We start from the raw sequence: 27870 nt of genomic DNA, 5'->3' as shown, positions 1-27870 counted from the left end.
AGTTCAAGTTCAAGGTACACTGAAAAACGTCACTTGTTTGGTGGATGACTTTCTGTTTGATTACACTTCATAAAAGCAGTTAATTTTCTTTGCATGCTCTCTTATTTTTTTCTATTTATATTTTACAATACATTATCTGACTATTACAAACATGTTGCACAAAATTGTGAAGTTTTAAGCGAGCTGCAACGGATGAATGACATTTCACTTCACTTAATCGTGGAACATCAATTTTAACAACAAAACAACACGAATGTTGTTCATACAAATACACGTGAAAATAAAAACACAAAGAAATGAATAAATTGGCTTCATCTCGGTACGGTATTTGGTTAGTCGTGCTCAGAGGAACTACTGTAAATACATAATGGGGAATAAATTACGTGAAGAAGCCTTTTGTTGAGACGGAAGTGAACTGACATCAAACATGTACCAAACCGCTGTGCGCGTGAGTGGAGCGCGCCTCCGTCGAGCGCGCGCGTGCGTCTCAACTGTCACTAAAGAGCCGCCGCGTGCCTAACAGCTGTTGCCTGCCAGCTCGTGGCATGTGCAGATGACTTGACTTGAGCAGGGGAGGGGAATTAAGTCTGACCACAGCTTCGATTTGGAGACTGCTTTTTTTTTTTTTTTGGGTGGGTAGTAAGCATACTAACGGTGACATGAGCGGCTTTATTGGACGGTGAAGGAGAGAATGAGAATAGCGGATTTTGTTTCCACTCGGAGGTACAGCGCAAAAGAGAACTCACTCCAAAGGTAAGCGGGGCCGCCGGAAGTAAGCGTTAGCGTTCGAACTGTAAATGTGAATCATTTCGTTTGATAAATATCTGACAGCAGGACTGCTAAAGCTCGTGTTTGGGTGGCCACCTAGTGTGGTTGATGTCCCCTACCAGGTGGCGCTTCATACTCCTTTTCGAGTGTTTTTCTTGTTTTACTTGAAAATAAACCGAACCAGTGAAGGGATTTGAGTTCACAACACTTGTCAGTTGTTGTTAACGCTCCGAGGAAACACTTCGATTGGGATGTACAGTATAGTAAGTTAAAAACGCACAATTAAACGCGAAGATTGGAGGTTAATTCGTTTTCCCTGTGTAGTTTGAGACACTGTCGAGTCAGACGTTCCCACGGATTGAATTGCACGCAAACGTCATTGATAGCCAACTACTGTATTACCTACAATATCTATTTACAGTGAGGTCGTAGAGAAGTTAAAAAACCCACAATCTTGGGCATCATTTTAGTGCGTACTTTACAGACAGGAGTTGTGTGGACATGAATGTGTGCAGATCTTTTCCCAGTCATACTCTAGTATGTGGGCTGATAACCGTTTTGCGCTGACCACCGATGCTTCAGCATTACAAGTAGGCCAGTGGCTTTTTTGCTGTGCTATTTCATCCGTGCACAGTCCTCTTTAGAATGTACTGGGCGTCTAACTGGTTCATATAGGGGGAGGGGGGTAGCCACAGACCATTTGAATGGGAAATCTCCTGGAGGACAGCGCTCATCCTCCATCCCATGCCAGATGTTGTTGTTTATTTTGTGTGTTTTGGTCTTCGGTGTGACGTAGCAGATGTGTATGCCTCTCCCTGCACTGTAACAGTTCACAGAGACGCACTGTTGTAACGATCACAAGAGTGACAGAAGGCCAAGGGCTGACTGGTTCTGTCACACTGGTCAGCATCTGATTCGTTTGTCATCTTAACCTGTAAAGCCAAAGTGACATTTTAACATTCCCAATTGAATTGTCAGGAGTGCAAGAAGTTTATCTGTGCAAAACAATAAAATAAAAGTACTCACCATATGATGAAATGTAACAGGTGTAGTGTTTTGAGTGGAAAAGGGAGCTTGCTGAAAGTGAGTCACCTTTATGCATTCATGTGGAGGAAGCATTACTTTTCCTGTGAAGTGAGTCTCCTCGTATGAACAGGAATCTAGGGGATTTGATACTGCACATTCCATTCTTCTATCATTTATCATGTCACCAAATTGCTTTGGCCATAGTTGGGATATCACAGTTAAGTTTCCGGTCAGTCATCAAGCTTTCCTCTTTGCCTTCATTACCTTTCTTTCCGTGCAAGAAGCAGAAGCAAACTACACTTGAAGTTAATCCTTGAGCTGAATTCTCCACGGAACACGGTGAAGTCTTTCACGCTATGCCGACATCTTGCATGATAGCAGTTCACCTCTTTTGGTTACTTTCCAACCATATGACCTGGAGGCTGTTTTATTTGTCACGATCCACTGTACCCGCTCACACAGACGTGTGCTGTATAATAGGTTTCTGCATAGTTTGTGTAGGAGGCTCACTTTTGATCAAGGTGAAGGAACAAGTTCAGTCGTTTTCCATAGTTAGGCCCGGAAGATTTCTTGGTTGTTCCAACGGTGCAATTTTCCTGGTATTCAAAGAGTAACGCTAATCGGCGTTTGACTGACTCAAGTTTCTTAGAATGACAAACTAATCGCAGGATCACATTCCATATCATCGGATTCTCTCATTAATAGCTATAAGTAGGTGCTCTTTTGAGATCACTGATTATTTATGAATGAATTATTTATGAAGTTATTGCCATGCGGAAAGCCTCCCCGTAAATCCTCATCACCTAAGGATGGTGATGTTTAGGATCAGTAATTATAATGGCCAGTGAACAGACACCCACAGCATTACTGATCTGAAAAGATAACATTATTACTTGAATATAATCCACATCATAAAGAGAAAATATTACACTTTTATGACATCACAGTCATCCTTGCACAATTTCACAACTGTTCTATCGGTAAAACACAAATGACTAAATAGATTGTGTGACTTATTAACCACCCAGTCAACAGAACAGTGGAAATGCAGCTCTTCTGAAAATGTTGTCACGTTGAAAAAAACTGAATTGAATTAACAACAATCGGCCTATTTTTAGCACTACGTGTGCCACATTGTAACAAACAAGCTGTGTTGTGGGCATGCTGCCACTTTAATTGGTTGTAATTTTCCTCAGCAACAAAACACCACAGGATTTCAGAATGTATTTTTAAATGAGTCAAAATGATAACTCGCATTTGAAATTCAACCGTGCTCTACTGAGAAGATCCAATGGTTCGTGACATGAAGTCCAAAATAGCTGTTTGTGTTTATATGAATGCTATGTTAGGCGATTTGGAAAAATCCCTGTGATTGTTTCCACTCTTATGTTTGGTTCTGCTCGGGAATACATCATGTTGAGAAGGATCATGCATTCTCCTCCAGTGTAGGAATGTCCCTTCTCATTTATAGTACCACAATCTTCCCTCTGTGCTTGCATGAAAACTCATCAGCAGCAGTGCAAAAAAAAAAAAAAAAAAAGCTTTTGACTTAACCTGGTGATGGTGGAAGTGATTGACTTAATTTTAACTATTGTCTGACTATGGTTCCCTTGCTCCATGAATTATTTAGTCTGTTTGGCATTGTAAGACAATCCTGTGTGTGGTTCACCATTTTTTGTTTTTTCTTTGTGCTTGTCTATGGCCTGGGATTGCTTTATAAAGACTGGCCAGTTTACAAGAATATTTTTAATGTGGTCTATATTGACATTGCACCAGTCATTAAATCATAGATGATAGCTTTTTGTTCACTCCTCTGTTTCTTTTTATTTAATTAATTAATTTATTTATTGTATTAGCATGACTGTATCATTGGCAGGAAGATGCTTCATTTATGAGAGTCTGACGTCTTGAGTACAAGCTTGTGGTTTTAAGAATAATGTTCCCTTGACATTCCTGTCCCTCTCATACCACCCCACTAAAATATTCTCCTCGTCTGGGAAACAACTGGCTGGCCAGCCGTTCCAGTGGCTATAACTTAGTGGTCATTGTTATATTTAGACAACCCACCCCCTCCCCAAGGTAATGATAGGGAAGCAAGGACAGGACCACGGGTGTTCTGGCCTAACACATATGCAACGTGAAGTGAAAGAGCCCGCCATGAGTGTCACCATAGAAACCTTAATATGTGGAAATTGTTGGGTAGGTTTTGGGTGGTGTTGGTGAGTCTGAGCTTGCTGTGTTATCAGCTTTGGAAGAATGATAAGGCCTTTGCCACAGTGGTGACTCTTCTCCTTTAGGGACCACAAGCTATTCTGAGCCTTTTTCTTTTTCCACTGACACCCTTTGGATGGTTCACCCTTGGGTCACACAATGCCTATGTTGCTGATATTTTCCATACGAAAACAAAAAAAGCTTTTACCATATAAAGGGAGAAAGCAAAAATAATAGTTTAAAAAAATGTGTTGCAATAGAGCTTAGCGTGCAAGTAGTGAAACCTCCAGCGGTTCATCCAGAAAATAGTCGAACAGTTTAAAGATAATGTTCCTCAATGTACAATTGCAAGGAATTTGGGGATTTCATCATTTATGATCCATGATACCATCAAAAGGTTCAGAGAACCTGCATGTAAGTGGCAAGGCTGAAAACCAACATTAAATGCCGTGACCTTCGATCCCTCAGGCGGCACTGCAACAAAAAAAACAACCTCTGGAAAGGATATCACCTCCTGGGCTCAGGAACACTTTAGAAAAACAATGTCAATAAATACAGGTTGGCACTACATCCTTAAGTGCAACTTAAAACTGTATTGTGCAAAGCAATAGCCATTTATCAACAACACCCAGAAACGTCATCGGTTTCTCTGGGTCTGAGCTCATGGAAGATGGCCTAATGCAAAGTGTCGTCTGACGAATTCACACTTCAAAGTGTTTTTAGAAATTGTGTATGTCCTGTCCTGCTGGCCAAAAAAAAGAACTACCCGGATTGTTATGGACGCAAAGTTCAAAAGCCAGCATCTCTGATGGTATGGGTCTATGTTAGTGCCAATGGCATGGGTAACTTACACATATGTGAAGGCAGCATTCATGCCGAAAGGTACATACACATTTTGGAGAAAAATATGCTGCCATCCAAGCAATAACTTTTTCATGGACGCTCCTGCTTATTTCACCAAGACAATGCCAAACCACATTCTGCACGCGTTACAACAGTGTGACTTCGTAATAAAAGAGTGAGCTACTCGACTGGTCTGCCTGCAGTCCAGACCTGTCTCCCTCTGAAAATGTGGAGCATAGTATGAAGCTTAAAATGTGACAATGGAGACCCTGGACTGCTGAACAGCTCAAACTGTACGTCAAGCAAGAATGGGAAAGAATTCTACCTAACAAGTTTCAACAATTGGTGTCCTCCATTCCCAAATGTTTATTGAATATTGTTAAAAGAAATGGTGACCTAACACAGTGGTAAGCAAGTGTCTTTGTAGTGTATTCAATTCAATGAACAAATCGCTGTATTATGTTTTTTTTATGTTGAATATGACAACGCCACATCATTGGAATTGGATTTGTATTGTTTTACGGACCACAAAAAGAACCATATCTCACACATACAGGCATGCAAGGAGAGATGTTGTCAGAGTGAAGGAGAAAGTGAACATTGCTCTGCACCTCTTAAACTTGAAGGGTGGAGGTCAGTGCTTTTGTCAGGGCATCTCAGCAGTAGTCAACTAGCGTCTCCGCAATTCCTACATTAGTTGTTGTGGAGATTCTAGTCTGGACATAATAAAAAGGAGAAATAATTCCAACTGCCAACCTCAGAAAAATGGGGCAGATGTGCTGATCACTAGCCACTGTGCTGTGCAACTTTAAATCTACCTCTTGTGTCACAATGATAACATAACCAGAACCTATGAGTAAATATAGGCTGCTTGTCATGCCGGAAAAAGAATTTGCTCACACGAACAACATGCACAGGAACTATTGTATTTAAGAGCTCGAGACCAGCTTCCTGCCCATCATCTCTACAGTGGAGCAAGACGAAGCACACACAATCTGAAATGGGCCATCCCCCTGCCCCCATCCCTTTTATCACCATCTTGTCCTTAATTTGTATGCTTCCTCAAAACAAGTGTGCTCCCTTTGTCTCTGACATTGATTAAAATCAGCTGTAACTATGTGGCCTATTCGATCTGAGACAGACAGACAGACAGAACTGGTCCCGTTTTATTTTTGGTTTAGAGCAGAGTGAACGACACCATCCAGACAAAAGCTTTTGGGCTTGATTAGACCAGATGGTGATAACTCCTTCTGTCCTTTAAAGCAAATGTGGCTTTTGGTGACTATTGAAGAGCTTTTGTTGTGAAGAATGTGGTGTATCTCTGGAAATACCCTCAAATCCAACCTTCAAATGGGCAGACCTCTTGTAATAGAGATACAAATCCTTCCTGTGCTGGAGCTAAAGCGCTCACACCGAGGCAAGTCTGCACATGTGAGGTTAATGGCTGACAGCATTTCGACGGCCGCTGAGGATTGATTTATCATCCCGTGGCAAAAAGGTCTTCTCAGGTCTTTCAGTTACTTTACGAATGCCAGACTCTTAATCTATGATTTTCATTTTCCCCGAATGTAATCCTCTGTTGTAAATCCCAAATCAGATAAAGTTTGATGATAGACACGAAAATAGATGATCGGGGATGAAGGAAACGGAGAGAGGTGCGATGATGACTTACATTTTGGATTAGTCAATAGACATTTTTGTGTTTACAAACTAAGATGGTGAACATTGACTCAGTATAGGATTAGGTTTTCTCTCTCTCTCTCTCTCTCTCTCTCTCTCTCTCTCTCTCTCTCTCTCTCTTTTTAAGAGCATTAGCTTTCTCCTTAAAGAGGAAGCATTTTTGAGATGTCATGCATTAATAGCCCTGTTGCTAGGACTAAGCAAAACAGTTTAATTGATTTGTACTGATTAACTGAGTCTGGTGCAAAATGCTGTGCACTACAACAAGACAACATTTATGGGAATACTCTCACTACTCTTCCAGAAACACCACTTAATCAGATAATCCGTCATTCTATTCCCTCAATCGATTAAAGACATTTTGACAAATGCCAGTCCAAACACCTGCTCTGAGCTCCACAAAGTTTTGCTGTTTTCTCTCTTTTTTTAAGGACATCTGACCACATGTTGTCTTGAAACCACATCATGAGTAAGCCAGAATTCAGAATACTTTGCAAACTGTTTGTGGTTATAGATATGAGCTGAGAACAAGTTAGATTTGGAACTTTATGTCATAACAGGACATGATGTCACTCAGGCCGCTGTCTCAAAGTCCTGTGTCCTTGAAGCAACCAGGTTCTCACTCACGGTTAACAGAGAACAATTGTTGCTTGGATACTCAAGCTCCTTTAATTTATTTAAAAAAAAAAAAAAGCTGTACCACTTGCTCACAACTTCTCATACCCCTCACTTTCTTTTGACACACACACACATAATAATTGTTGTATCTTTTTTCTGATGTTTGCAGATTGTATTTGTGTGCTAATTAAAAATGCATCTTGGTCGCAATGCACTGCCAACTGCAGTAGCCACAATACAACTCTAGGTGTGATGCTTGATATTCTACTCAGTGGCCTTCTGGTGTGCTTCGTCTCTGTGTTTTCTGGAGTTTCCTCCTGTCTGACACAATGTTCTTCAAACACAAGTTAGTCTTAAGTCTTTCTTAACTTGCGTTCACATTTCAACATCTAGAAGTTTGAAATATGTTTCAGCAGTACAGGCAAAATAACAAAAGCAAAAATGTGAAGTGGTAATGTGAGGCTTTATTCGGCTGAAGGCTTTGTTTCACACATTGTGCAGTTCTTGTTCAACCTGTTGTTGAAGGAGTGGCAGTCGCTGGTTTCCTTTTCTTCCTGACCCCTACACAATACTATCTGCAGTCAGAAGACCCAACACAGGAAGTAAAATGCTTCAACCTATATGGTGAATTAAAACAGCCCTTGGAAACTACATAAATTACATACCGTGGATCATGTTTTCATATCAACTTCTTTAGAATTGGATGAAAACGGCTTCTGTTGTTGTCAGCTTTTTCTTACAAATCTTGCCCCATAGGAAATAATAGAAATTGGGGGCAAAAAGTAATTCCTCAGTCATACTTTTGTCGTCATAAAATTTTTCTTTACTGTGTAGGCAATGTTTTGAATGACAAATAATACGAATGCAAATAAGCTTTTTCAACTTGTAATAGGAACATGTTAAAACAGTAAGACAATTGACCTGTGATAACACGTGCCAATGAGCGCAGCATTCGACAGCTAGCTTGCTACCAGCTAAAGTAAGAAATTGACTGCACTGTCTCAGCCTCGGCAGAATTGTTTGGGGTCCGAATCAGAGTTGCGGCCTTTCTGTGTAGCGTCTTGAGTGTTCTCCCTGTGCATGGAAACTCTACACAGAAGGAAGCCGCAGTCAATTTTGCCTCGGAACCATGAGGCAGACATGCTACCCGTTACAATACTGAGCTGCTGATAGTGTTTAGTTGTTGTATTTACAATGCATTCAGTTAGCAACATTTACTCAATTAAAAATCAAATCAAAGTTAAATATAAATGTAAAATTCTTTATTCTACTTGTTTCATTTATTACAATTTAACATGTAACAAATAAGAAAATTTGTCTCAAAATGGAGAAATTCCCAATTTACAGCAGCAAAATTATGAAATGGACAAAGTAGAAGACAAAAAGTATATAAATATAAAATATAAGCATATTAAAAATGGGTGAGTTGGGGTGAGTCCAGGTTCAATATAATAATCAAATAATTAAATTGTTAAACTGCCCACCTGTTGGACAAGAGGGTTAGCTGTTGTGTTCAACTGTTTATTCCGTGGCCATTAAAATTACGGTCGCCTCTTGCTCCCCATTCCTACATTTTATGTTGTCTATTTTTACTCCTTTATTTGGCTCCTGCTCAGTGCCCACTTTGATGATGAACCTTTGTGGTGCAGGAAGTGCATTCTGTTGTCAAACATGGTTCATAGACACAAGTAAAAGGTCTTTGTGTGTTTGACAGGTGTGTTGACACCTGTTCCTTTGCAACATGCAAATTGCCTGAGGTCGTAGCTGGTAACATGCTGGTAAACATCAGTGAAAGTCTTCCTCATATTTCTGCATTGCAGAAGAAAGAGTTATACTCATAGTGTTTAGTTGTAGAGACACACGGACATGTACATGCAGAGTGTAAAAGAGAATGTTAATGACGCTTTTTCTTAGCACCGTTTTTTTCATACCCGGTAGTTGGATATGTTGATCGAGAAAGCATCTGAGCGGAGCTGAGGGTTCAACGTACTTGTCTTTGTTGATATTTAACTATTTCTCTGTCGATTTGTTAATAAGATGATGACTGGTATATTTTGATATCCACAATAATAAGTTCTCGCTACCATTTCTTTTGTTATAGCCATGAAGAAGGACATAGACACGCTGATAGCAGAGGAACGTGCTGACATCATTTCCAAATATGACAAGGTGAGAGAAACACAAACGCATAAACTGTTGCGTCTAACTATGTCGGCAATTTCCTGCAATGTTAAACTTGAGATTTAGTGGCCGTGAAGCCCAAGTAAAGGTTTGTAATGGATTTGAAAATACTGTATCGGTTTCTTTGGCACCTGAACCTTTTATTTTAACCACAACATTTTCTTTTCATGTTTTTGGCATGTTTTTGTTTCAGGGCAGGCAAGACGGTGTCAGTATTGACCCTTGGGAGGATGCTGACTACAGCATCTATAAGGTGATGGACCGCTTTGGCTTCCTGCAGTAAGTTAACCAGCTGTAACTATGCTTTTCCTTGCACCGTATTCCTGTTTTCCTACTGGCGTTTCTTGTTAATTCATGCCACCTATGGTTTATTTTGTAATGTTCTTTTGTTTTAGTGAGAAAGAGTTACCGACACCCAGCGTGATTGAAGAAAAGGTATTTATTTAAATGGAACTCTAACCATTATGCCGCTGCATATGCCACTGTCTGTATGTCCTGGCATTTTTGCATTGTCCATGTTTTCTAACTCCAGCAAAAGCTGCAGGAGATTGAGCGTGTGGAGAAGTGGCTAAAGATGGTGAAGAACTGGAGCAAGTATAAGAACAGCGACAAGGTGCTTTCTCTTTAACCCCTTTGGACATGCCATTCAATTTTCTTCACCTACCCCTGGTGCAAATTGCGAACACACTTTTAATATTGTACCGCATGAGCGTGAGTGAGGATTAATACGGTACATGTACAATCAGTTAATCTCTCACTCTATTGATCTAACCAGGTAGGTCAGCTGAGAACTAGTTCTCATTTACCACGACAACCTGGCCACTGCTGGCTTAAGTACTTGCCAGATGTTGAATGTTCACTCATTTGTGTCTAATTGTCTTATCCAGAATTGTCTAAGGCTGACTTGCAATGGAATCATCAAGAGCTGTCTATTTAAGCCACGCCCTTCTCTCACATTAAAAATGTCCTTGCTTATGTTTGTCGCTGTTTTCGTGCGTTTCAGTTGGTGAAGCGTGTTTATAAAGGCATCCCCCTCCAGCTAAGAGGCCAGGCCTGGGCCTTACTTTTGGACATAGAGAAGGTGAAAAAGGACAACGAGGGAAAATATGAGGTATGAATGATACTAGAGTAGCTCTGTCATGCATTCGCTCCCACCAGCCTGTCTTATGGCATTTGTTATTTTCTTTTCTTTTTTTTTTTCTTTTTTTATTTTTTAGAAAATGAAGCTGCAGGCTCGCAACTTCTCCACAGAGATCAAACAGATTGACTTGGATGTCAATAGAACCTTCCGGAACCACATTATGTTCATGGAACGCTTTGGAGTCATGTGAGTCCTTCGTTCACGAGGTTATGAGGAGCCTCTTTTATTTGAACCGTCAAAAAGTATTGTTTGATAATTGCCTCAAATTAGATACGCAGAGCTGTTCGGGCACTATGAAAATCTTGAATTCACTGCAGATTTATATAATTACATTCAAACCTTTTTTTAACTGTCCTTGCAAAGGGAGTGACAGAGCTAAAAATGTTCATCACAAATGTCTTTGGTTATGTCTAGTACCATCCAGAGTTCTTGTTTTTGTTTCCTTCCACATCACAAGTTCGGGTTTGTTCATGCTGGTGTCCGTTTGGGCGTGACCTTTGGCTTGTGTGTGTGTTGGGAGATGCCCAACACACACACACACACACACACACACACACACACACACACACACACGCACGGGCACACAGACTAAAGCACCAGTTTCCTCCTCTCTCTGTTTTATTAGCCTTCCTGTGAGTGCACAAAGCCCCACAGGAAATGACATTTATTCACAAATTCGCTCATAGAGAACAGTCACATCTCCAACCGCCTAATAATTTGACATCACATAGACTTGGGTATGGAAGAAAACTTATGCTTGAGATTTCATGCCTGGCTTTAATACTTGGCTTTTGTCATTTGCTTGGTGGGTTTGGTTGTGCGAGCACCGCATGCGTCACAGTGTTCTCCCCCACAGTTGAGACCGACTGAGACCAAAACAGCTCCATCCTGCTTTGTTGCCCACTCTTTTCCTACAAGTCAACAGTTCTCCCCCCACACACGGCCAACCACTTGCATACGCACACCTGCACACAAATGCAGGCATACACGCATGCATAGACACCTCCACACATGCGCGCGTCAACACCGGCCACTACTTAAAGGTCCTTTCCTGTCTCAGTCAATGTCTGTGAGACGTGTATATTTTATGGGGCTCTGGAGGGGAGATATCCTTTGTTGTTCGCATCGTATTTGTTAACTCCACACACGTGTTTGCACAACCACACACACGCACACCCTCACACTTGATGACGGGTTTTATATCTTGTCCTGTACAGAGCAATCAACACAATGCGTCGATTCCTTATCCTAATGAGGTTGAGTTAATGTGGTTAACAGGCTGTAAGAAAGAGATTGATTGATGGATTGATTCACTGGGTGATTGCCTGGTCAATGTATTACGCCCCCTCTTGGTCCTTTTCATCTGAATGGGGAACTGAAAAAAACAGACAAGGAAGGGGAAGTTCTTCCCGATAATAGTAGCCTACATGCTACAACTATAACTGTATATGCTGTAAATGCCCGAAACTAATAATTACCAACACATCTTTTGTATTCGTTGATGGTTAATCCTTCATTATGTAGAAACTCTGGCCGAAGTTAGATTCTTGATGAAGAATTTTTTTTTTTTTGCAACAGAAAAAAATTGGTTTTACCAAAAAAAAAAAAAAAATAATAATAATAATAAGCACATTCATATTTTTAACACAATTGAATTCTGGATATTTGCATGTATCCCTGGCTCCAGTTTAGGTGAATTCACTTTTCATGAATCATAAAACATTAAGCGTATTCTGTGAAGCACTTTATGATGCTGCTCGGTCTCTTCTCGTTTTTATACATTACATTTAATTTAATCGAACACAATTGTTAACGCTATACTGCAGCCAGGTATTGTCCTACTCCCTCAAGTGATTCTTACAGCTATTTTAATGTGTCAATGTGCTGGCCGGCGGCTTTAATTTGGGGATATGCTCATTTCATCTTGATTTACATGACTCTATGAAACCAGCAGTTGTAGCAACAGTCATATTTCTCACGGTAATTGTTGGTTTCCATGTTCCCTTTTTTCAGGCAACAGGCGCTCTTTCATGTACTCGCAGCCTACTCTGTCTACAACACGGTAAGATAAAGTAGATCAGCCTCCACGTTCTCAAGTGCATGACATCACATCATGCAGTCTCATGTGCATTGCTACAGAGGCAAGCAAAAAAACCCCAAAAAAAAACACCTCAGCGGTGCTGCAGTTACAAGTCATTACTATGATTTACGAATAAATATGTACAAGATAAGATAAGATAAGATAATATAGGATAAGATAACCTTTATTTGTCCCACACTGGAGAAATTTGCAGTCTACAGCAGCAAAATTGGAGGGGTAGAAAAGAAAAAAAAAGAACCGTCACCGCAAAGTAATCTCTTTTTGTCGGGTTGGTAATCTTTTGTGATTTATGTATTATGTAATATGTGATTTATGGATTTAACTTCAAAGTATGTACGGTAAATACAATGCAACAATCAATTGAATATGCATGCATGAGCCATTTACACCAACCCCTTCATCAGCTTCATGTGAGCCATATGACATGTCAATGCAAATGAAGCAATTGGCACAACAGTTATCCAATTTGCTCGAGGCAGTTTATGTACATTTACACAGACTGTATAAAGATGAATAATGTGTATTCACTAAATCTTAGAAACAGATGTATCGGCGCATTGTAATTCCTTGCGTGGACTGCATTTGAAAAGGCCATTACATATCACTGCATATTTTCCATAGACGTATACTACGTTGCTATTATTCTTAAGGATTTTAAACATATCAGCACAACTGCAGTGAACAATCAACAAATAAACTCAATTAAAGACAACGGAATCAGACTACAATATAGTGTGTGTAACGCACAGCCGGCTGTCATTTGAAGTGGGGTGACATATTTTTCCTTTGCAAATACACAGAACATGTCACTGCTCACAAAACACCATCCAGTGCAGTTTTTTTTCCCTCATAGGGATGTGTTTGCAGTTCCTGTGTGGAAGAGGTGTTTGAGCCATAGGAAATGGGCATGTGCTAATTCCCTTTTCCCTGTTTCCCTCCACTCACAAACTGCTCAAAAGAAAGTGGGTCAGTGGGAGAGCACGGGAGCGAAAATGGGAGGAAGGGTCCTGTTGGTGGTAGTGGTGGTGGGGGGGTCCTTTCGCCTATGTGACAGCAGAGAAGAATGTGGAGAATGTTGTGTAACCTCAGTGCAATCACATTTACTTTTATCCTTTCAAGGGTACTGTGAATGGGCAATTCCTAGGCCCAAATATGGACAAGGGCAGTTTCGTTCATGTCGGTTCAAGGTGGTAGAAATTCAAGATGAAAACATGGCAGTTGTGGAAGTGTTGACTCTACAGTAAATATTTGAACAACCTTAGTGTAAATGTTTATATTACTGCAGCACATAGAGGAGATCTGTGTGGTCTAAGTGCAAAAAAAAAAAACAAAGCCTCCACAAGTCCACATCATGCATTCAGTATGCTCTTAAAACCTCGTCTCTCGCTCTTGTGCGTGCTCTGATAAATTATGAATTATTCCTCTTATTTGCCAGTAGAGTTGAACTGTCTCTTCTGCCCCGTTCCCAGGAGGTGAGCTACTGTCAGGGGATGAGTCAGATCGCTGCTATCCTGCTCATGTACCTGAATGAGGAGGACGCCTTCTGGGCTCTCTCCCAGCTGCTCACCAACAGCCAACATGCCATGCATGGTGAGACAACACAAATTTGAGCTGAAAAATGACTGGACCAGCACCAGCGTTGTTTTGGTATTTACAGTATGCGTTCAAACAGTTACTCAATATTGAAACGCAATCTTTCAAAAGTAAAATCTACATCAGATCCGGTCATGTAATACTGTAACTTCTGACCCTGCATATATATATATATACAGGAGGAAATATATATCTATATATATATCTGTATAGATTTTTTTTTTCCTCACCCAAATGTTTTCCATACTTGTCCTCATTAGGGTCACAGGTGAGCTCAAGCCTGTCACAGCTGATTTTTAGAAGTCAGGAAAATATTTTCGAAATGCTTTGCTACAATACTTTGTGCAGGAGTTTACTGTAGTTTTAGGTTTTCAACCTGTGAAAACACATTTGTTAAGGATATAACCGTACTCTTCAGCGCAGTTAGTGTAAGATGAAATACTACTGTATGTCTTTCCCAGCCACCGTGTACAGTCTGCTGAAGCATGTTTTTCCACTGCGCTAGGTTTCTTCATCCCGGGATTTCCCAAACTGCAGCGTTTCCAGGCCCACCATGAGCGGATACTCTCCAAAATGCTGCCGAAACTGAGGAAGCACCTGGTGAGTGGCAGCACATTCAGATCAATCGTCTGTTTGCCTCTTTCTCTCAGTGTCGGAGGACTAAGAGACATCTTACAAGGGCTTGCACCAGTGCTTTCAATTTTGTCAAGGTTACGATGTATATTCATTTGGACTGAAAATCTTAACTAGCCTTTTCTTCATGAACTCCTACTTGACAGGACAAGGAGCAGATGTCATGTGGGGTTTACACCACCAAGTGGTTCCTCCAGTGCTTTATTGACAGAGTGAGTGTTTTGCTTCGATTTCCCATTCCGTCCATTTTCCTATTCGCCTTGCCCTGTGCACAATTGCAGGGGTTCTGTAGGCCAGTGGTTCTCAACTGTTGTCTCCCTGTTTCCTATTGTTATGAAGTCAGGACCCAGTTTACTCAAAGAACAACATTTTTGGGGGTTTAAATAGGCTGTGAAAACACATGCATGTTACGTGATATTTTCAAAACGTTGTTTTAATTGATTTTGGTGTACCACCTAAAGCCTATTGTTAGCAATGACGTCCGCCAGCCAGAGGCAGAGTAGCACTGTATTTGTTTGCAGAGTAAAGCAGTCGCTAGAGCACAAGGAAGTAACATTGCTTGCCACTTTCCAAATATATTCCGTGTGGGAACTCAGGGAGCTCCACCCCTGAATATGCAACTTTTTTACTAGCTGTCTACGACTCACTCAAAATTGGCCTGCGGCCAACTTCTGGGACCCCGACTCATCAGTTGAGAACCATTGCTGTAACATATGCCAGCTGGTGACTTGGCTATGTGAACCATTACACCACCAATGGGCCCTGCTTTCCCTCAACTCATATCATATCAACCACCATGTCAAGGAATGAACATTTAAAAATCTTGAAAATTAGTACATTTTTTTAGACCATTTTTGACTGATGAAATAATTTGGTATAAATAATTTGTGGAAGTCCCTTCTCACAGCATATGAAATCATTGTTTTTAATCAGATGGTCTCTGTCCTGTCTTGTTACATAACAGAGCCCCTTCACCCTCACCCTACGCTTATGGGACATCTATATTCTGGAGGGGGAGAAGATGCTGACTGCCATGGCTTACACAACCCTCAAGTTACACAAGAGTGAGTATGAGACCCATTGGCTGGTCTTCCGTGACTTGTCTCTGTATCTGTTGGACACAGGATACACAGCTTTTTGAACTCAACATGGCTGCTGTTGCTATACTACCGCACGCAGCCCTCTGGTTGGCTGCCGCTTCACCGGATAGCTTACATAATACAAGTGGTTGCTGTGGAGAAAATTGGAAAGCAGATTTATCATTGATTGCTTCTACAGTTTGAGCATCCCCTTGACACAGTAGATACTTTAACAAACCTGTTGTGAAACTCCTACCTTGAACACAATAATGAATAGTTGTTGTTCTATAGTAGGGGTCACAATCTAATTTTTGTCGCATGCCACATTGTAGTTTGGTTTTCCCTTAGCGGTCCATTTTGGCTTTCAGAAAATATTGCCAACGTATGGTCACCTCATGTTATTGCAATATGCACAATTGCCCCCAAAATTGATTTGTTTATGTATCTCTACATAAAAATTATTGCAATATGCACAATTGCCCCCAAAATTGATTTGTTTATGTATCTGTACGGAAAAATTGAATTTCCCATCAGACATCACAGAAAATGTGGAAATATGACATTGACGCTTAATTTGCTTTAGTGGGCCACACCAAGTGATGCAGCGGAACGGATCTGGCACCTGCGCCTTGCGTTTGCTACCTGTGCTCTATAGTAATTGTCGTGGCTAAGTCCATCTTTCAGTCACTGAGGGTGACTAGACCTGAAGTGTTTGACGCACCTGGCGAAATAAGTCCGATGACAATATATTTTAATTACAAACGTTATTGATCTGACAAGTATAATCAAATGCTACAAAATAATTAACCCAACATTGGTCCAATAATGACAGTCCAAAAGCTGTATTGCTCCCTGTCTACTTGCACACCTGCCAACTGATAAATACCTCCATCTTAAATAGGTTTGTGAACTTGTGAATAAATACAACGGTGACATCTAACTTGGTGATTTACATATACATACATGAAATGGCTCCTCCCGTGATTTAATAATAATAATCATAATAAACATAATAATCATCATCATCATATTAAAAACTAATAATAATAATGCATCTGATTTGTAGCCCCACTTTAACTGAATGCAACATGTCCCTATTCTTTGTGTCCAATCAGAGCGTTTGCTGAAGTTTCAGTTGGAGGACCTGAGGGAGTTTCTTCAGGAGCAGCTGGCTGCTTCGTTCCTTCTTCCGGACGACATAGTGGTGGAGCAACTGCAGGCTGCCATGTCTGAGCTACGCAGTAAAAAATTGGACCAACCTCCTCCCGGTAGATTCTTTGCCCACCTTAATATATTAAGAAATGTAACCGTTTTCAGTACCGATCAGTGGGGAGATATCACTTTAAACACTCCCACACACCAGAGGATAAGTGATTAGGAAAATCTTTTGGAGCTGTCTGAGAATCAGGCATTTGCTGACTTAGATCGCAAGGGAGAGAAAAAGCCCCAAATTTGGCCGGATTATCATGATGCATGTCCCTTGCTTTACCTATAAATTGGGGTTAGAAAACCGTGGGGCCCTGTATGCATTTTTTTGGTGTCCTTGCTGACTTTTTTTTTCTTTTTTCTTTTTTTTTTTTTTAAAGCAAAGTCAGACGAGCTACCAAAGAAGCCTCTCGGTCAAGAGAGGCCGATTCTCCTACTCCCTCTGCAGCCTGGCTCGCCTCTCGAGGTGAAGAGTGATCAGCAGCCCTTCAGTCAGTCTAATAAGGAGAGCATCAGGCCGCAGGACATTAAGCCTCAGGATTCAAAAAGCCCCAGCAGATCGAGCACGCCCTCGTTGCGATTACCTGACCCAACGGCATTGCTCGCGAAAGCGACATTATCTACCTTGATGCCTGGTAGACCACCACCATTACCTCCCAAACCAGCAAAATCCTATGCCGTGGTAAATAATGTCAGTGTTGTGAAAGAACTTGTGCCTGAAAAAGCACAAGAAGGGAAAATGTGTGCCGCCCCAGATGCCCAGGAGGAGCCAATGAATTGGCCCCCACCTTATGAAGCGCCTCCTCTGGATGATTTTAGCATAAATACAGAGATATTGGACCTTCCAGATCTGCCACCTCCGCCATTGTTTTACTCTACAGAAGAGGAGCAAAATGTCAGTCCACTGGCCCAGCACCGCTCCTCTCCCCGATCTGTGGCAAATTTAAAGCCATGTCCAGATGTGCCCCCCAAGTCGCTGGTGTCCTCGCCCCGCGGCTTCACAACATCTTCCTCTCTCAAGCTCCCTCCCCCCAAACCCACCAAATTCCCCGTGTCCCTGTATGTTCCGGCGTCTTCAGCCAACAGGCGACCTTCCAACACCTCCCAGTATGATAACCTGTCCGAAGCAGATGACGACGATCGCTGCCCGGAGAGGTTGCTGGGCTCCACCCCCGAGGAGGTTCCTTTGAACAGAGACTACGACCCCGCTCACTATCCGCTGCCTCCACCTCCCATTTTCATCCCTCCATCAGCTTCTCCTCTGCCACCCTTGCGCTGCGCTCTTCCCAGTTTACCTCAGGAACCAGAATATGAAGGAGAGGACCACTGGGTGGAGGAATCCATCATCATCCCCCCTCCTCCGCCCAACTTTGCCGACAGACTGTCTCCCCAGCGCTGTCACAGAGCCACCTCGCCCACCGCTTACTCCAAGCCTTTCTCTCGAGGCCCCAGGGACCATTCTGCCTTCCCGGCACCACTCCTGTACACCAGGTCTCCCCCGGGTCACCCCAGTTTCTCGGGACAGTTGGGGATGCTGGAGGTTCAATCCAGCCCAGACTTTTGCAGGGTCCCTCCTGCTCGACAGCAGCTTCCAAAGTCGATCACCTTTTGAAGTGGAATTCACATATTGACTGATCATACCAGTTTAAAGCATTTGACTTAAAAGGCCAGTAGGTATTCAGTGGGCCTCCATGACAAGTCGCTTGAGCATTTATCACATATTGTACGAGTGCACTGAAGTTTCCATGGACTACTACACCCTCTGTCCTCACTCGTAAGACAATTCAGTGCATTATAGTACAATGTCTTGCTTGTGATGTTTTTACACCACTGAATAATATTTCTGTGCACTAGTGAAACAACTGGGATGCATCAGTAGAGCAACCATTTAATTAGTAACATTTTTCCCCACTACTGTCTGACATATCCGCGCACTTGAAGAACAAATACAGCACACCAGTAGAATGACTGTTTTAATAGGAACACACTTTAATTCCTGTTTCACATTAGCGCACACTAGTAGATCAACTATGGCACAAAAGTAGATCAGTCACATTACTAGTGAGGCAGAACTGCACAACTTAATATGTGCGCGCTCTTAGCTCCACTTGTGAAGCGCTAAATATTCACTCAAGAATTTTATATTGTCACTAGTAGCACACAGTTGTTAACCAGTGCGCAGTTTTGCCCCACTACTAACATGTAGTTGTTCTATTAGCGTGCCCCATTCATTCTACAAGTGTGCAGTAATGTCACACAGTAGTGGAAAATATGTTGTCTTCCTCTTAAGGAGACAGCACACAAGTGGGACATTGAATAAATGCTCGAACAGCTTGCCATAGTGGCTCCAAGGGTGTTTGTGTTTTGTTATCAGTATGCCCATATTTCTACGACGAAACCTTTTTTTTAGAAGGTCTTTTTTTAATTTTGTACTTAAAACTGCTGTTTGCCTTACCATGCATATTGCTCGTGCATTAACGTACCTGCATTTTGTTCTTGTCATTGAATACCTTATCAACAGGCACCAAGCAGTGATTACACAGTTGTTACCATTTGTTGTTATTGTTGTTGTTGTAATTTTATTGGTGACAGTGTGTCAATTAGTCATCCCACATTCTGTAAAATGAAGTAAAATGCAAACACAGTATGTCATGAAGTAGAAAATGATCGCTGATAAACATCTCCCCCTAGTGGTAGTCTTTTTGTCTGTTACATTTTGTATTGCATGTTCAGGGATGATGATTATAAAATGACATGCCGTATGGGCATAGAGTTATTTTTCTTTAGGCATTTCAGAGATCCTTGTGAGAATATAAAGACATATTTAATATATTTTGTGTCTATGCATAGTCTGAGGTTAGGTAATTTTAAAGCTGTGGTAATGGCTCATTGCAAATGTTCTGGAGATGTTACTATAATTTGAAAGGCATTCAGAGATTGAAGTGGAGCCCACTATTTATCAGGGTTGATCCTAAATCCCACAATGTATACTGTACGTTATTGCTGTAAATATTGTATTGCCTGTTAAATTAATTGACATATCAAAAAAATATCTAAGTGAGAGCTTTTTTTTTTTAAATGATCCACAAACAGCAAAAAGATCTGCCCTTCTTTGCTGGTGCTAAACTGGTTTCAATGTTTTCACTACTATGCAGCATATTCAACAATTCTGTATTCTTCAAGACTTGCAATATGGAACTTTACATGGTTGTACAGTATTACAATCCATTGTGGAGGATAGCTGACCACAGCCCAAATGGAGGCTACATGTTCATCGCCAGTATTTGTCACTGTCCAGTGAAAAGTGCTGTACTTTAGCTTTGTGTTTTATTTTCATTTTCTGACCAATGAAAAATTGTATCCATAAATTTTCTTTATGGGTCATCTTGATGAAGGTTGCTGAAGCTGAAGCCGAGCCCAGCTGACATCTGCTTAAAGGCAGATAACCTCTTGGACTGGTGGTCACCAGTCAAACACAGAGACATTAACATTCATAGTCACTCATTGGGAATTTGGCGATGTACAGTCGCTTTTTGTTAGGCAGCAATAAGTTTTAGAAACAAATAGTGCACATTTTCTTCCTTCTCACTCAGGCACCTGGGTGATTATTTGGTTTATTGCACTCCCACAAACATGTACATGTTAATGTCCTTCTGTTTATGGCCCAGCTGTGCAATGAGCAAGTTCTGTTCAATAATTAAAAAAAAACAAAAAAACAAAACTGAAATACCTTGGTTGCACTTCACCCAATGACTTCTTGTCCCACTGCCACGTTTATGAGGTTGGGAAAAAAAAAATCACATCAAACTTATAATTCCTTGAAAATGATTCTAAGCAGAAATAGTGTTTTTGCAGTCACTGTAAATATGCATAGCTTCATGTAAAATGTAACATGACAATTTCTATCACAAAATATTTCCACGTGTTTCGTATAAATATAGAATTTGTAGAAATTTGTGATTGAAGGCCAACAAGTAACAAGCCACTCCCCGACTGATCAATGCAGCCACTTTCACTGAAATACAATACAATCACTGTCCTTCATATTCTCAGCTGACTCATGAGGTTAGTGAGTGAGCTGATGCTCTCCTTCAGCTTAGAGTCTTCCTCCTTCCCCAGTGACACACCAGCCAGGCGCATGGACCCGCTCGACCCCAGAAGGCACGGTAAGCTGAAGAACACCTCTGCTCCTATGCCGCTCCAGCCCTTAGACAAACAGTGCACATGAATCGCCCATTAAATAGCTCTCATTTGAACATACTTAAGATGTTAAGCACACATTGTGGGCCTAAATATAAAATATTTGCACATTTAACTCTCAAAAATACTCCCGGGTGAGGTGTTCCGGGCATGTCCCACCAGCAGGAGGCTTCAGGGATGACCCAAGACACATTGGAGAGACTATGTCTCCTGGCTGGCCAGGGAATGCTTGGGATCCCCTGGGAAGAGCTGGAAGAAGTGGCTGGGGAGAAGCTAAATGCTAAAGCTAATGCTAATGCCCCCACGACCCGGATAAGCCATAGAGAATATATGATGAAATTGTATGATATCTTAACATTCCACTTTTTTTTTTTTTTTTTTAAATAAGCAACATTAACATTGGGTAATAATCAAATTCATTTACAATTTTAAATTTAATGTGACAAGTTGAACTTTTTGATCTGTATTTTTTTTTTTTTTAATGATGTCACATTTAAATTACGGTAGATTATTTTTACTTCCAAAATTTTTACTTAATGTGTTTAACTTCGTTATTAGAATATATAACGGAACAATGAATAACGCAACAGGCCACAAACGGCCACCAGCACAGCATGGACACCCCTGCTCGAGGAAGGTTAATGTGTGCACCCTTTTACCCCATAAAAGGGAACAGAGACGATTATAAAACAAAAAGATTTCTCAGTTTTGGTGCTGGTGGTGACAGGCACAGGTGTGTTTTTAGCATAATGTGTCACCTGGGCAAGAGTGGAGATGGAGTGGACTTTCTTCGTATCTGTTAGGATGCTGTTTGTGATGTCAGCAATAGATAAACCGACAGACCATGAACGCTGACCTCGATTCTTCATGATATCAAAAGCTCTGGAGGAACACAACACAGGCATGTCAATTATTCAACTATTTTCAAAAGTCCTTTCTTGAATACTGTGCTGGAATGAAATTAATAACTGAGGATCTAACCTGCTGAGCAGTGGTTTGGTGGACTCCGATCCTGGGATTTCCAGCCCCTTTTTGGAGCCTGGCTCATTGTTACTCATGACAGGGACTGTGTGACAATGTGCTGATACGTTAGTTTCAATGAGAAGCAGGACAAAACTAGCAGGTAGAGCAGCATAGCTGGTTAAGTCAATACAAGTGAACTCACGCCAACAATCAAAAGCATGCAAACAGCTCACTGAGTGTTTCACATTCACCTTTATTGTCCGAGTGCTCTCCAATGACCCAGGCTTGTTTGTGAGTATTCAAGGAAATATCCAGAATGTGACCGAGACGCTCAGAGTCCAGATTACAGCCTGCCCCGATGACTTGTGTTGGCGGGAGGCCGCTCTGTCTCCATGCAATGTGGGTCATCACGTCCACTGGAGAGAAGGTTGAAAGACAACAGGATGACATTTTGGACAGTTCTCAATCTATTCAATTAATTAGGCCTTTCGTTCACCCTTAATTAAAGAATATGTTTATTTCCATAGTTGTTGTTTGCAGTGGTGTAGAACAGTACTACCTCATCAAGAGAGCTGTACCAAATATTCTTACGGCGATACATTCTTACACATCTCTTAGTTTGTACAACTACAGGAAATATGAGAACAGTCTGAGCATGACTGGGCCACCTGTGCACAAAGCAAGGTCCTTTAAAGGAAATGTGTCAGAAGAGTTTGCTGTGGAAGAGCTTGTACAGATCCCTGACCTCAACCCAATCGAGCACCTCTGAGATGAACTACAACTGTCCCTCTCATCCTAACATCAGTAAACTCCAAGCACACAAACTGCCCTGTACTGCACTTTCTTGCTCAAGAGCAGTAGATGTAAGAATTTCCTAATGTCCCAATACCATTGTCGACAACAGCCAGCGGGTGATCCACTCACCTGGCTGAGAAGCGATGATCATGACTGCGCTGGGGTTGAGATGCGCCAACTTTGGAATGATCCCTCTGAACAAGTCGACGTTTGTTTGGACTACGCTTACGTACGACTGATCGCCGCTCCACGCGTTGGCGGTCACCACGATGACCCTGGAGCCCTTGGAGGCAGACAAATCTGACAAGAGTGGAGTCAAAATGTCAAAAACGGCTGCTGTGTTGCAGACGGAAAGCACCAAGCAGATGAAGAATGTGGGGAATTCCTTGCCAGGACAATTCCTCGATGTAAATGGAATCTAATCAAGTTATTTAGTGCAGGGGTATTTTGTGCTCAAGGTCCAAACTGACTTTGAAAACACAGATACTTCAGGTCATTTGTACATGTAGTAAAAGGAAAAACTTTATAAAGTATATTATTTTTATGAATGAATAATAGGATTCTTGATCATGTATATAATTGGTGAGGCAAATTAAAGAACAGAGTTTGCCTCCCCTTGGTTTAGCGTGTACATTTTGTGTGGCTGCGTGAAAAACTACATACCTCTGGAAACTTCCACCTTTGGCAGCCTGAATATCTCCAGATCTGTGCTGCCACCCTTAGTGGAACTCTCAGCAACATCAATGAAGACAAGTTTATCAACTTTACACTGCAGGAGAACAGAAGAAGGGATGAACTGTCTCTTTGAATCAATTCAAATGTATGACAGGAAGGACGGTGACTGCGCAGAACTCCTCGTCATCAGTAAACCATTATGACCTCATAGAACCACGATTCGTTGGGCTTATGCAAACCTCTGGACTGTTGACAAAAAGTTGTCGAAAGGTTTGCTGCAGTCTTCTTTCAGCATCATGGAAGATATGACATTAAGCCCCTTAGGCATAGTTTCATTTGTAATGATTAACAATTGATTTTTTTTCTATTTTACTGTGACAACTCATCCATTTTAAGATGCTGTAGAGTAGACACTGTCACTAACTTCTCCCTTTCTCCCCCCTTGTAGCTGGCATTGTTAGAATAGTTTGGGAATTTTCATTATAGTTACGTTTGACTTATTTTTTTCATTTGTTTTTTTTTAGTTTTGATTAGCTTTCAGAGCAAGTTTGTTTTATTTTATTAGGTTTTTTGGGGGAATGGGGGGGTCTTTTTTTCAGTTTTGCTATACAGCATTTTTTATAAATGTGTATTTCTTGTGGGCAAGACTTAAAACAAAATCACAGTACGTATTGTGTGTTCAAATGCAAAAATATATACTCTAAAACATTTACATCAAAACAACCATTTTCTATTCAAATACATGACTGGTTAACAGTCTTTGACTTTGAAGTACATTAAGTGGGAAGTTCAAAAAGGGGGAACATAATGTACAAATGCCAGACTTGAAAACCAGAGAAGAGATTGAAACCCAGAAACGTGCTAACATCATTCTCTACCATTGTGACTTAAATGTCGATAATAAATTTATATATGTGGCCCTTTATCTTGATCAGCGCCAAAATGTAACGGTCCTTCTTCGGCTTATACAGCTTTGGGAAAATGATGTTTTGTGTACTTCTAATGGTGTTTGTGCGTACACTTTTTTGCATGGTACTTAATTAACTTGAAAACCTTTGCCAAAATGCTCATCACTGCAGCCATTCCTAAATCCCCTCCTCCGATAACAGAGACTTTGTGGACCGGCTGATCGTGGTGTCTGACAGTACCTGAAATTGAAAAAAGGAAAGGGCTGTTGAATGGCAAGTGGTTGGCATGAACAGAACAGTTTCAAGTGACGTACTTTCATTGATCCGGAGATTATTGACAAATGCCAGGAGCTCCTGTGGATCTTTCTGTCCTGTGATGGTAGAGGACAGGGGGGGATCCTCTTGAAACTTGGAAATCATCTCCTCCAGAAGCTGTATTACTGATGACTTGGGCTGCATCGGGGAAAGAGCTCATGAGGTCAAGTCACGCTGAACATTTATAGACAAGAACAACATACGTGATCCCAGTTGTGCAACATGGGCAGATAGATGCGTCCTCGGGCGTCCACGTGTTTGCCCTCCCTGATCATCATGTCTGATGTGGGCCTTAGGAGGCAAATGGGAGGTGTGACTGGGAAAGAGTCCATCAGCCACAGCTGGATGGGGAAGTTGTAGGAGCGTCCTAGGAGAAGATATGACATTGATGTGCTTCATCACACGACAAGCAACCAGAGGCTCTCAAATATAAATCTTACCTTCATACTTGACTGGAAGGTTGCCATTTAATTTGAGGAGCTCTTTCTGGGAGCCATCGTTGAATGCTACATTATGGAACAAAGGTTAGTGGGACATTGCAGTTGCTGTGTACATGTGTGTGTGTGAGAGAGAGTAGTGCACATGCAGAAAACTCACTATATCTGCCTACAGTAGGGATCATCCCAGGAAAGGTGCTCTCAATTTTGTCCAACTCTTCGAGAGCAACATCATGGAACTTGTACTGAAGTAGACACATGTGCAGATAGAATCAATTCAATTGTTTCTTCTTCCTATTGGCTGTTATCAGATTGAATCTTGTTTGTTTTGGCGCTTGTGTGAGATTCCTTTGGCCTGGCTCAGGTGAGGCAGCATGGCTAGGGTGATAGAGCGGTTGTTTCTCAATCCAAAAGTTGAGAGTTGCATCCCGGGGCACCTGTGACCTTGAGCAAGATTGTCTGGAGTGTACCTGCCTTTTGCCTAGAATCAGCTGTAGAGGTGTGCCTCCTTAAAGGCTGAAGAACCACTTAGTCCCCTCCTGATTTCTGTGTTGTTTGCATATTTATCACAAACAAAGTTTTCAGTTAATCTCAAACCAATTTTAATGTCACACAGAGACAACCCAAGGAAATACAAAATGCAGTTTCTAAATGCCAATTTAATTTGAGGCCTGAAAAAAAAATCAAAACCTACTCTTCCCTCTGTGAAAAAGTAATTGCTCCCTGAACCTATTAATGAGTTGTGCCACTCTTGACAGCAATAAGTGAAATCAAGCGTTTGTGATCATTGGTGATGAGTCTTTCACATCGCTGTGGAGGAATTTTGGCCCACTCTTCTTCACAGAATTGCTTCTACTCCGCCATACTGGAGGGTTTTCTCGCATGAACTGTCCGTTTAAGGTCACACCACAGCATCTCAATTGGAGTAAAATCTGGACTTTGACTTGGCCACTCCAAAACCTTTTTTTGTTTTTGAGTCATTCAGAGATGGACTTGCTGGTACGTTTGGGATCATTGTCCTGCTGCAAGATCTAAGAGCACTTGCATTTGAAGGTGCAAACTGATGATCAGACTTTCTCCTTCAGGATTTTCCGGGAGACAGCAGAATTCATTGTCCCATCAATCAATAACTTCTTTTTTCTAATTTCTTCTTGAACTTCTTTGGATCGCGGCATGATGAGTTTGTTTCTTAAGATCTTGTAGCTAACTTCACTTTGTCTGACAGATTCTATTTACGTGATTTTTTGATTCAACAAATGTGGTGCAGGGTGTTGCCTTTGAAATTGAACTAAACTGTCGTTAGTCACAGTTACTTTGTGATTTTCAAAGGGTGGGTTACTTTTTCATATACAGGGAGCTAGTTTTGGATTTTTTTGGTGCCTTAATCAATTAAATTGGCATTTAGAAACGACATTTTTGGATTTCCTTGGGTTGTCTCTGTGATATTAAAACTGATTTGATGAATGAAACCTTTGTGTGTGATAAATATACAAACAACACAGAAATCAGGAAGGTGCTAAATACTTTTTCACAGCACTGTATTTAGGATGGATGGATGAGTGGGTGGATGGATAGATAGCCAGATATTTTTTAAGCTCTACAAACGTGTGAAAATGAGTTTAGCTATTTTTATGTGCCGTAATTTAGTACGAGTGTACTAGATGACCAACTACAGGACCACCTTCGTTTGCATTCAAGTGAATGTTAGACGAATCAGGTATTGTTAAATCTTCTTGGCAAATCTAACGCAGAATACATAAAATACGTTCAGTTTTCAAAATGATCCAACGCTTCCGTGTTAATTTAGGAAAGACTGAGTCACGGAACTGGTTGTGCCAGTTGACAGCTGACAGCGGTAAACTTATGTGAGGAGGCTGTGCTTGCCGGCCGGCAATTCACATCGTAGGTTATAGTTTTACTATCAAAAGTCCCATATTTTGGAGGGCGTTTATGACTCACCTTGGATATGACCCGCTGTATTTTCTCCGATCGGAGGTCCATCTATGGAATGATTTCGTTTACAGAGAGCTCTCTCTCGGTTCTCGCTTCCTGATAAACTTCACTAACTTCCGCAAACTTCCTAGAGTAGCTAAGGTAATATCAAGCACCTCCCCTCTCCTAGTCAAGTACGGTGGCTCGTTACGAACACATTGATCTTGCTTCTTGACATTTATTGCGAATAAAGTTAGGAAAATGTTTGCTATAAATATGTCGGCTCTGGACTTCTTGTGTTGACTTTAAATGTCCACCCCGCTTTTGCATAGGTAAGTTTGTAGATACATTGTTTTTTTTATCATGTTTTGACAACAGACATAACATTACCCCAATTTCGTGACAGTCTGAACGTACTCCATTTTCTCACATCAATGTCTTCATACTCCAGTCATCTATTTAACCAGCACTTGAATATTGTAAAGGTCTTTGGTTTAGCTGGAACACATCCCAGTTGACATTGGGATAGACTCGGGGTACACTCTTAACTGATTACCATGCAGTC

At 41.2% G+C, this 27870-nt stretch overlaps 2 protein-coding genes across 3 annotated transcripts; one reads left to right on the top strand and one right to left on the bottom strand.

Annotated features, from left to right (window-relative positions):
* Nucleotides 1–114: 114 nt before the first annotated feature.
* Nucleotides 115–19121, top strand: LOC109530401 (USP6 N-terminal-like protein). Of its 2 annotated transcripts, none has more exons than XM_019894082.1 (14): nt 115–753; nt 9248–9315; nt 9521–9580; nt 9723–9762; nt 9860–9940; nt 10331–10438; nt 10545–10654; nt 12482–12530; nt 14039–14159; nt 14668–14762; nt 14942–15007; nt 15760–15859; nt 16990–17142; nt 17461–19121. In XM_019894082.1, the coding sequence occupies exons 2-14, from the start codon at nt 9308–9310 to the stop codon at nt 18690–18692; spliced, it is 2223 nt and encodes a 740-aa protein (XP_019749641.1). In that variant the 5' UTR covers nt 115–753; nt 9248–9307; the 3' UTR covers nt 18693–19121. The 2 variants fall into 2 exon arrangements, with proteins under 2 accessions (XP_019749641.1, XP_019749640.1); XM_019894081.1 differs by having other exon boundaries at nt 116–753; nt 9521–9606.
* Nucleotides 19122–20646: 1525 nt separating this feature from the next.
* On the bottom strand, nt 20647–27465 carry uevld (UEV and lactate/malate dehyrogenase domains). The gene is made up of 12 exons (XM_019894085.1): nt 27333–27465; nt 25534–25618; nt 25377–25442; nt 25140–25303; nt 24936–25074; nt 24767–24861; nt 23702–23807; nt 23168–23338; nt 22495–22659; nt 22262–22346; nt 22039–22162; nt 20647–21286 (listed from the first exon to the last, which is right to left on the bottom strand). The coding sequence occupies exons 1-12, from the start codon at nt 27372–27374 to the stop codon at nt 21122–21124; spliced, it is 1407 nt and encodes a 468-aa protein (XP_019749644.1). The 5' UTR covers nt 27375–27465; the 3' UTR covers nt 20647–21121.
* Nucleotides 27466–27870: the final 405 nt, after the last annotated feature.

The sequence above is a fragment of the Hippocampus comes genome, unplaced genomic scaffold, assembly GCF_001891065.2.
Source record: "Hippocampus comes isolate QL1 unplaced genomic scaffold, H_comes_QL1_v1.1 scaffold104, whole genome shotgun sequence".
NCBI lineage: Eukaryota > Metazoa > Chordata > Actinopteri > Syngnathiformes > Syngnathidae > Hippocampus > Hippocampus comes.
Note: the sequence above shows the minus strand (reverse complement) of the source record. Positions and strands in the feature narration are given on the sequence as shown.